The following is an 11135-nucleotide window of genomic DNA, read 5'->3' as shown; positions in this document are numbered from 1 at the left end:
ACAAAATAGACTTTAAATGTGAAACAATTGTGAGAGACAAAGAAGGATACTACATTTTAGTGAAAGGGAAAATCTGTCAAGAAGATCGAACAATCATAAATATTTATGCCCCTAACAAGGGTGCCTCTAAATATGTCAGGCAAATGCTGGAAAAACTAAGTGAAACAATAGATACATCTACAATTATAGTGGGGGATTTTAATACACCACTATCAACTCTGGACAGAACATCTCAAAAGAGAATCACCAAAGAAACAAAACATCTGAACAGTATATTAGAGGAGCTGGATCTAATAGACATATATAGATCGCTACACCCAAACACAGCAGGATATACATTTTTCTCAAGCGCACATGGATCATTCTCCAAGATAGATCATATGCTAGGCCACAAAGAAAGGCTGAACGAATTCAGAAAGATTGAAATCATACAAAACATTATCTCTGACCACAGTGGAGTCAAGCTGGAGATTTGCAAGGGACAGAAGCCCAGATTTCACACCACGATTTGGAAATTAAACAGCACACTCTTAGAAAAACAGTGGGTCAAAGAGGAAATCTCAAAAGAAATCAATGACTACCTTGAAACAAATGATAATGATAACACAACATACCAAAATTTATGGGATGCAGCAAAAGCAGTACTGAGAGGGAAGTTTATAGCCATAAATTCATATATCAAAAAAGAAGAAAGAGCAACAATTGAAGAACTAACTGCACATTTGAAGGAATTAGAAAAACAACAACAAAGTAACCCAACAGGAAGAAGAAGGAAGGAAATAACAAAGATAAGAGCAGAACTAAATGAAATAGAAAATAAAAAAGCACTTGAACAGATAAACAAGACCAAGAGCTGGTTTTTTGAGAAGATTAAAAAAATTGACAAACCTTTAGCGACACTAACAAAGAAAAAAAGAGAGAAGATGCAAATACACAAAATAAGAAATGAGAAAGGCGATATCACTACTGACCCCACAGAAATAAAGACGATAATAAGAGGATATTTTGAAAAAACTATATTCCAACAAAAATGACAATCTAGAGGAAATGGACAAATTCCTAGAAACACATAAGCAGCCCATATTGACAAAAGAAGAAATTGATGAACTTAACAAACCAATCACAAGCAGAGAGATAGAATCAGTTATTAAAAATCTCCCAACTAAGAAGAGCCCAGGGCCAGATGGCTTCACAGGTGAATTCTACAAAACATTCCGGAAAGAACTGACACCAGTCCTGATGAAACTATTCCAAAAAATCAAAACAGAAAGAACATTACCCAACTCCTTCTATGATGCCAACATTACCCTAGTACCAAAGCCAAACAAAGACATCACAAGAAAGGAAAATTACAGACCAATTTCTCTAATGAACCTAGACGCAAAAATACTTAACAAAATACTTGCTAATCATATTCAACAACACATTAAACGAATTATACACCACGACCAAGTGGGATTCATCCCAGGTATGCAAGGATGGTTCAACATAAGAAAATCAATCAACGTAATACACCATATAAACAGATTGAAGGAAAAAATCACATGATTATATCTATTGATGCAGAAAAAGCATTTGACAAAATACAGCACCCTTTCTTGATAAAAACACTCCAAAAGATTGGAATACAAGGAAATTTTTTGAACATGATAAAGAGTATATATGAACATGTATACTCTTGTATCATGTATATGAACATGATAAAGCCAATATTGTGTACAATGGAGAAATTCTAGACTCCATCCCTCTAAACTCAGGAACAAGACAAGGATGGCCACTGTCTCCACTCCTATTTAACATTGTCTTAGAAGTACTTGCTCGAGCACTGAGGCAAGAGCCAGAAATAAAAGGCATTCAAATTGGAAAGGAAGAAGTCAAAATGTCATTATTTGCAGATGACATGATCCTATACATAGAAAACCCTGAGAGATCTACAACAAAGATTCTAGAACTCATAAATGAGTTTAGTAAAGTTGCAGGTTATAAGATCAATGCGCAAAAATCAGTAGCATTTCTGTACACCAATAATGAGCAAGATCAGGAGGAAATCAAGAAACAAATACCATTCACAATAGTAAATAAAAAAATCAAATACTTAGGAATAAATTTAACTAAAGAAGTAAAGAACTTATACACCGAGAACTATACAAGATTGTTCAAGGAAATCAAAGAAGACCTAAATAAATGGAAGACTATTCCTTGTTCATGGATAGGAAGACTGAACATTATTAAGATGTCTATCCTACCAAAACTGATCTACACATTCAATGCAATCCCAATAAAAATCAACACAGCCTTCTTTAAGGAACTAGAAAAACTAACTATGAAATTTATTTGGAAAGGAAAGAGACCCCGAATAGCCAAAGACATACTGAAAAAGAAAAACGAAATTGGAGGAATCACACTACCTGACTTCAAAACATACTACAAAGCTACGGTGGTGAAAACAGCATGGTATTGGCATAAGGAGAGACACATAGACCAATGGAATCGAATTGAAAGCTCTGATATAGAACCTCACATATATAGCCACATAATATTCGATAAAGCCACCAAACCCTCTCAACTGGGAGAGAGTGGCCTATTCAACAAATGGTGTCTGGAGAACTGGATAGACATATGTAGAAGAATGAAAGAGGATTACCATCTCACACCTTATATAAAGATCAACTCAAGATGGATCAAAGACCTAAATATAAGAGCCAAGACCATAAAAACCTTAGAAAGCAGTGTAGGGAAACATCTACAGGACCTTGTAATAGGTAATGGATTTATGAATATCTCACCAAAAGCACGAGCAGCAAAAGAACTGATAGATAAATGGGACTTCCTCAAAATTAAAGCCTTTTGCACCTCAAAGGAATTTGTCAAGAAAGTAAAAAGGGAGCCCACACAGTGGGAGAAAATATTTGGCAACCATATATCTGATAAGAAACTTATAACTTGCATATATAAAGAACTCCTATATCTTGAAAATAAAAAGATAAACAACCCATTTAAAAAATGGGAAAAAGACTTAAACAGACACTTCTCCAAAGAAGAAATACAAATGGCAAGAAAGCACATGAAAAAATGTTCCAAATCTCTAGCTATCAGGGAAATGCAAATCAAAACCACAATGAGATACCATCTTACACCCATAAGATTGGCAGCTATGAAAAAAACAGAAGAATACAAGTGCTGGAGAGGATGTGAAGAAAGGGGAACACTCATCCACTGCTGGTGGGAATGCAGAAGGATCCAACCATTCTGGAGGACAGTATGGCGGTTTCTCAAAAAACTAGCCATAGATTTGCCATATGACCCAGCAATACCACTGCTGGGTATATACCCAGCAGAACTGAAAACAAGGACGCAAACCGATATATGTACACCAATGTTCATAGCAGCATTGTTCACTATTGCCAAAAGTTGGAATCAACCCAAATGCCCATCAACAGATGAGTGGATCAATAAAATGTGGTATATACACACAATGGAATACTACTCGGCTGTAAGAACAAACACACTACAAACACATGTGATAACATGGATGAATCTTGAGAACCTTATGTTGAGTGAAGCAACCCAGACATTAAAGGACAAATACTACATGACCTCAATGATTTGAAATAACCAAGCTGCCCTAGATAGCAAGAGACTGAACGATAGGCTTACAGGAAATCGGAGGGTGGAGGAAGGATGTGAGCCGATGTCTACAGGGGTGGAACTTAAGACGAGATGGTGGTAAGTATGAACACAAAGAAGAGATAAAAGGGGGGCAGGGGTTGCCTTTGGTTGGGGCTTTGCGGGTTTGAGGGAGGCTGGGGATGGGCGGATGGGTAACATTGCCCAATAGTGGGGGGAGGGAGGGGTAGCATACAAACACAGGAGAGGGTCAGGTGTTGGTGGAGAGTAAAATGCCGAGAAAATCATATCAAAATATAATAAAGAGGGTTACCTGTTTAGAATGCTCGGAGGGGAGGGTCTGATGCAGGACGGGCTCCTGGGGAATGTTTAAATGCTCATTCTGCCAGAGTGGGTGACACCATGGGGTAGAAACCCAAGTAGTGAGAGTGGGGGTGGACCCACATCCTGGGGAGGACTAATGCCATCAAATAGAGGGAACTGTATCCCTCGAGAGAAAGGGTGGCTCCCAGGGCATTGGGGCAGTTGAGCAAGTTAGACCCTGAACACTATTCCATCTATATCTGGAAGTGGCTCCTCGGGAAACGGAGGCTGGCTGTCACCGTGGGCACCAAGGTGGAAGGGAAAATGGACGTTAAATGTGTGTAACCAAGATAAATGGGGGGTAAGAGAGGAGTTTCGTGAGAGTACACAAGGATGGATATAAAACATGTAATATTACAGCATAACATATAGGAGATGACAGACTGATAATGTAAACCATAATGTAAAACATAGGATAACTAAGAATGTAAAAAACTGTGTATCCTAAAGTATGCACCACAATGTAAGCACAAATGTCACCTTGTTTGAAAGCTATTGTCTCAGACTCTGTACATTACGTTAAGTAAATATGATGTGAATAGGGTGTAAGAGTATCGCTGTGGAAGGGAAAGGTTTTGTGGTGGATGTATGGGAGTGCTGTATACTATATATATGCATTGATGTGGTCTAGGGCTCCTGTGAAGAGAAGCTCAATAATTGGGGGGGGGGGGGGGGAAGATAGGATGTAGAATTTTTTCCAAGTCAACACGTATTCTTTCTATAACCTTTAAACCCATAGCTATATGCCATTTCCTAGTAAGGGACCCTGACATTATATTGGGCTTCAAATTTCAGGGAGTTCTGGACCACAGAGTGGTTCAACAAAGGCAACGGAGGAATACTGGTATGGGATACCATTGACAGGGGATATATGGCTGACAGGGAGCTGTACAGAACATATGTCCAGGGTGCATGGCAATGTTTGGATATACTCATAGTGGCAACAATTAAAAACCACAGCAGGGGGGGTACTGGGTTCCTGGCAAGTGGTGCTCTGTCGTGGTCCCTAGGGGAGCAGCGACAGTCTCCCTGGTGCAGCGGCGGGGACCGGGAGGGAGTGAGGGTTCAACAGTGAGCCCATAACGCTAATGACTATGCTTGGGAGCTGATAAGCCTAAAATAAGAACAAGGCCTAGAGCAGCATTGTGCCTGGGAATTTCCTCCTGTCAGCCTTCATGTTACTCAAATGTGGCCAGTCTCAAAGCCAAACTCAGCATGTAAATGCAATGCCTTCCCCCCAGCGTGGGACATGACACCCGGGGATGAGTCTCCCTGGCACCGAGGGACCACTATCAACTACCAACTGATGATGCAACTGGAAAAGGACCTCATATGGAAGGTTCAACGCGGATCAGCGGAATATCCCTGTCTACATAAAATAACATGACTTTAAAATGCTGTTTGACCTAATGTAAGGGGGAAATGGAAAGGAGAAATGAGTTTATATGGCTACGAGTCTCTAAAAAAGAGTCTGGAGGCTGTCAGAAGGATTGCCCTTATGCACAACTGAGCAGAGTCAGAGAGACAGATAAAGCAGATACAACCCCCAGATATCGGTTCCTTCGAGGGCTAAAGAGACCCATGGGAGTTATGGTCATGGCCGATGGGGTTAACTACCAGGTCAGATGGCCCCTCTTTGGAACTGGTGTTTATGTGTGACGAATCTGGACTCAGATGGGATCTCTTTTCATAAGACTTTCATGCTAATGTGCTGGAGGTGCAGTTAGTGTCGGGGTTTAAGATATATTTAGGGGATTTGAATCTCTGGACTGACAATGTGATAGCCAGGTCCTGAGCCTCAACAGACTCCAGCACCTACAATCTGACTTATTGGGCTCACCACACTCAGCTAAGATGGAGTTGAAAAAGGACAACCACCACACCATGGAGCCTAGAGTGATTACAACTGAAAGTGGGAGGATTGTATCCAGCATCCAGGTGGAATCTGAGCCTCCTCTTGACATAGAGGTGCAATGGACACAACCAATCCAATGTCCACATAGAAAAGGTGGCATTGGATTGAGAAAAGTGGACATGATGGCTGATGGGTATGGGGAAAGGCAGGAAGAGATGAGAGGTGGAGGCGTCTTGGGGACATGGAGCTGCCCTGGATGGTGCTTCAGGGGCAATCACCGGACATTGTAAATCCTCACAGGGCCCACTGGATGGAATGGGGGAGAGTGTGGGCCATGGTGTGAACCGTTGACCATGGGGTGCGGGGGTGCCCAGAGATATACTTGCCAAATGCAATGGCTGTGTCATGATGATGGGAGGGAGTGTTGCTGAGGGGGGGGAGAGGTGGGGTGGGGGAGGTAGGGTTCAATGGGACCTCATATATATATATTTTTAATGTAATATTATTACAAAGTAAATAAAATAAAAAAAAAATAAAAATAAAAGCCACAGTGGTAAGGTATGGTGAAGGTAGAAATAAGGGAAGGTTGTTATTGCCCCCGCTTGTATGTAGAATATCCTTAATTTTTTAGCCTTAACTACTAGAGATATCTTCTTTTCTATCATTTGTTATCTCTTAGCATTCTTGTCGAAATTTCCCCAAAGCTTGAGCATGGGTCAAAAAAATCACTGTTTCACAATAGATTGAAATTATTTCATTATGGACAGCACAGGGGGCTGCTGTGACCAGCTTTGTAGTTCCACAAAATTGCTTTGGCTGCAATGTTGAAATGAGTTGGGGATAGGCAAGAGAAGATACTTAAAAAATAGAGGAATTTCACAGTATCATTTAGATACTTCTCCTGGCTGTTGAGTCAGTGTTTGGAGGAAAAAACAGAAGCCATTCTAAGTATTTTAAAAAGAAAGACATGCAAGACATTAAGACCAATAACTTATACCCAGAGCTGGGGTCCATGAACTGAGAAACTAGAATCAGAAGCTGTCCCTCTTACTGCCATGGCTTCTACTAGACACTAGAACTCTGCTGCAAAAAAACTATATGTCTACAACCTAGCTTAACAGCAGAGACTAAGAGGGCAGGGGGGTGGCCTATGTCTTATTTCTATCCTCAAAATCTTTTGAGGGCATCTACAGGGTGACCAGCAAAGCAGGAAGCATAATCAAATATTAATAATTAGATGGTAATGCATGCTAAGATATCAATCTGTGTTTCCAGAATTTATGGGCCCTTGTATTTGGTATTACAAATTCACATCCAGAACCCTAACTACAAAGGACTCTAGAAATACAGTTTATAGTTTTCTGGGTTTTGAAGAGTAGAACGTGTTCTATTTACAATTGTTGTGTAACAAACCACCTCAAAATTTTTTGACTTAAAACAGTAGTCATTTATTTTGCTCATCAATCTGCAACGTGGGCAGGGTTTAATGGGAACAGCTTGTCTCTGCTCTGCACAATGTTACTTGGAGTGTGTTGACTGGGAAGGAAAGGATCCGCTTCCAAGACGGTTTGTTCACATAGCTGGCAAATTGGTGCTGGCTGTCAGCTGGAAGTTCAGGTGGAATGATGGACCAAAACCTTGATTTCTTTCCACCTGTTTCTTTCCCAGGTTATGTGTGCTTTGTTACAGCATGGAGGTACTCTTCAAGAATGAGCATCCACAGAGAACCAGGCAAAAGCTGTACTGCCTTTTAGGGCCTAGCTTTGAAAGTTACATAGCATCACTTTTGTTGTAGTCACAAGTCCACCCCGATTCAAAGAAGGGCACCACTGATCCCACTTCTCAATCTGGTGAGTTTCAGAGAGTTGCATATGGGATAAACTATATTGTTGGGCTATTTTTGGAGACTACCACAGGAAGGCATCCTAGAAGGAGACGGGCATGGAAGTGGTTTCTGTGAATACACTGTAATGACCACAGTTTCCAGTCTTCCTCATTAGCCTTATTTGTGTTCAAACCATGTAATTTTTTCTCTAGGTAGTTCTCTCAACTTTCTTATGTTTTCCCTTGAACTTAGAAATGGATATATATTATAAACGAAATATGAAATATTTTTCATTTATTCCCTCAAATGCCCAGGAAATATAGAGTTTTAACTTCTTGAATCTATTAAAGTACTTACTCGAAATAAAGCTTATGTAAGACTTTCTTTTTTAAGATTTTTGTTTAAATTTCTTTCTTTCCCCTTCCCACCATTCCCCCCCAGTTATCTGCTCTCTGTGTCCATTCGCTGTATGTTCTTCTGTGACCACTTCTATCCTTATCAGCAGCACCGGGAATCTGTGTTTCTTTTTGTTGTGTTATCTTGTTGTGTCAGCTCTCCATGTGTGCGGTGCCATTCTTGGGCAGGCTGAACTTTCTTTCGCGCTGGGCGGCTCTCCTTATGGGGCGCACTCCTTGCGTGTGGGGCTCCCCTATGTGGGGGATACCCCTGTGTGGCACTCCTTGTACGCATCAGCACTGCTCATGGGCCAGCTCCACACAGGTCAAGGAGGCCCAGGGTTTGAACCGCGGACCTCCCATGTGGTAGGCGGACACCCTATCCATTAGGCCAAGTCCGCTTCCCTTATGTAAGACTTTTAATAGACTTTGCTATTTTATCATTTTTCATTAAGAATCTGAATCCTGACAGTATTCTGTACACTGTCTCATTAAATACGTAGCAACAAGGATAAAATTCACTTGCACCAATTGATTTTCTGTGTGGCTAATTCAGAATTGAAGCAACTCCCCTAGGGCCGAAGCAATATAATAGGAATCCGAGAGTTGTGGTAAGTGGCATCTCCAAACTGCAGAGAAAAGTAATGCCAATTAGCATATTTGGAAATTTCTCCAAGGTCAGTCTGGGTTTCATGTGGCCTGCTTAGAATGTGTCACAGCTGACAGATTGATTGCAAGTTATTGTTGTGTATGTAATGACAAGTTTCCATTTCACACCCACAGTTTTTCTTACTCCCACTCTTTTGAAAAACATGATTATCTCTAAAAAAACCCCACACAACTTGCTAGCTATAATTTAATGCCAAGGACGTCTAAATTCTTTAAACTGGTGTAGTATATTTCATTTCTATGCCTTAACATTTAATACCATCCACTTTAACACACCGGTATGGCACTAATGAAGAGGAGACCTCTAACGTACCAGAATATTTTGCAATTAGTGAGTGGATAACAACTAACTATGGTTTATAAATGATAATAAGAGAGTGTGTTTTATTTTGACAAGTGTATAGCTTATCCCGCTTCCCCTAAAAAGTTAACTTAATTCAATTAATTAACTTTAGTTCAGTTATAAGGATTTGGTGAAAATTTTCCAATACTGCTTGAGGAAACTATAGGCTCCCTGAAGTGTTACTATAGAGCAATGGTTCTTAGGCTTAGCATGCATTGAATTGCTGGGCCCCAACCCGAGTTTCAGACCTAGTAGATCTGTGATGGAAACCCAGGATTTGCATTTCTAACAAATTCCCAAGTTTTGCTGTTGCTATGATCTAGAAAACCTAGTTTGAAAACCACTGGTTTAAACAAAACTTGTAGCCTCATGCACTGGGCCTTGAGCTGGACAGTCTTGGGGATCAGGACCCTCTTCATCAAGCAGTTTTATTAAACACTCCTGGCTGAGGCAGGGAGGTTACGTCAAGTATCACAGTCCTTCTTGTTACCCATGATTCCCCTCAGTTCTTTTGTGCTTCAGCCCCACACAGCTCTTGGTTTCTGACAATTTGCCTTTATATGAGAGGCTTACCTTTTTCCATTGTCCGGGATTTATGTCTTCCTGGTTCTTGTTTGTTCACTGACTTCCAACCCATGCTTAGCTTGACCTTTTATTGTAGTGGAGTTCCTGACTGGTGAATCTGTTCACTTCTAAAATGTGGTTGGTTTCTAAACCAAAGGTTCCCAACCATTCTTGGTTCATCATGCCCTTAAATTCTTGGTAACATCCTCATAGCTCCCCTAGCTAAAAGAAATACCTAATAATTCTATTTATTTAAGAGGTCCAAATAACTTAATAGCAGTAGTTTGTGCAGGGTTTACAGATGTTGCTGTGTTTCTCTCAAAATTTAAAATTTCTGTTGAGTGGCCTGTGTACCTCAATGAACAGTTTGGGAACCAATGGCCAATCCCATTGGCCTACTGTCAACTTCCATCACCCCAATGAGACCCACATCTATAGCTTGCTGCAATCCATGCCTCAGCATAACACTCCACAAACAAATGCAAACTGATGACAATATTTATATTTATTTTGCAATGCCTTGGATAAAAACCATTTAAACAAGTTGGCTAAGATGTTATTCTCATAAAAACATTTTCTTTCAAAACAAACATACTTCTGTTTTCTATAAAACTTAAAATTACATGCTGAAAGAGTTAGTCACTTAGATAACATGATACAATGTCAGGAGACATGTGGGGTGAGACCAGATACTGAACTACATCATGAAACTAAACAATTACACAGAACTAGAAAACTGACTCAGTAGTAAAATATAAAAATCTACAATTATAAATATAAATTTGGTCCATGGAGACACTAGAGCAGTATTTACAGTAAGTATCAGATTATTTTACTTTAGGTGAATACTGCAATTGTAAAATGTTGAATATCATAGCAAGCACAGTGTTTTATTTACAGTCGACTATATTAAAAGTTATATATCTAGCAAACCTTATGATTGCTACAAATACAGCTAAAATTTGACACTAAAAACAAACATGTATTCTACAGTTGGGAATTCCTAATATCTATAAATTGAAATTTTCTGTTAAAATCAATACAGAAAAAAATACCACATTTCCATTTTTAGAAATACTTGTAAAATTCAATCTTTTTAGTTCAAACATAATAAGTGAATTACAAGAACGCTTGAAAAAGGCACACATTGTTAATGATGTAAATTTGTCAGCAGAATCCTATGTCATGAAAGTTCATGTCAGGTGATGGGAAGTAAACAGAAAACAGAAGAAATGGACTAGTTTTCCCATCTAATTTTAGAAAGAGGACAACAGTGCTCAGACATGGGTTCTCCACCACCCTTTCTGTGTTAAACTAAAGACTCTAAGCTCTCGGCTATATTTCCGTCAGACAGTGCTGCGCCGTTACTGTCCAGAGAGGTGGAAGGATTTTCTTCCTGCCTTGTACTCACAAGGCTGAGGACTGCTTTGTAGAGAAACTGATACTGCTCCTTGAAAACAGAGAATTGGAGGTTATAAACAGGAAGCTCTGTGG

General features: G+C 39.8%; 1 protein-coding gene across 4 annotated transcripts in view; it reads right to left on the bottom strand.

Moving 5' to 3' along the window:
• Nucleotides 1–10128: 10128 nt before the first annotated feature.
• Nucleotides 10129–11135, bottom strand: part of PTPRZ1 (protein tyrosine phosphatase receptor type Z1) — a 212137-nt gene continuing 211130 nt past the window's right edge. For all 4 annotated transcript variants that reach the window (XM_012521416.4, XM_004483097.3, XM_012521415.3 and 1 more), the window contains one exon: nucleotides 10129–11091. In XM_012521416.4, coding sequence (XP_012376870.2) covers nucleotides 10951–11091 — 141 coding nt within the window. In that variant the 3' untranslated portion in view covers nucleotides 10129–10950. The remainder of the gene's footprint in view (nucleotides 11092–11135) is intronic.

This window comes from Dasypus novemcinctus, chromosome 5 (assembly GCF_030445035.2).
Source record: "Dasypus novemcinctus isolate mDasNov1 chromosome 5, mDasNov1.1.hap2, whole genome shotgun sequence".
Lineage (NCBI taxonomy): Eukaryota > Metazoa > Chordata > Mammalia > Cingulata > Dasypodidae > Dasypus > Dasypus novemcinctus.
The sequence above is the reverse complement of the archived record's forward strand: the minus strand, read 5'-3'. Positions and strand labels throughout refer to the sequence as shown.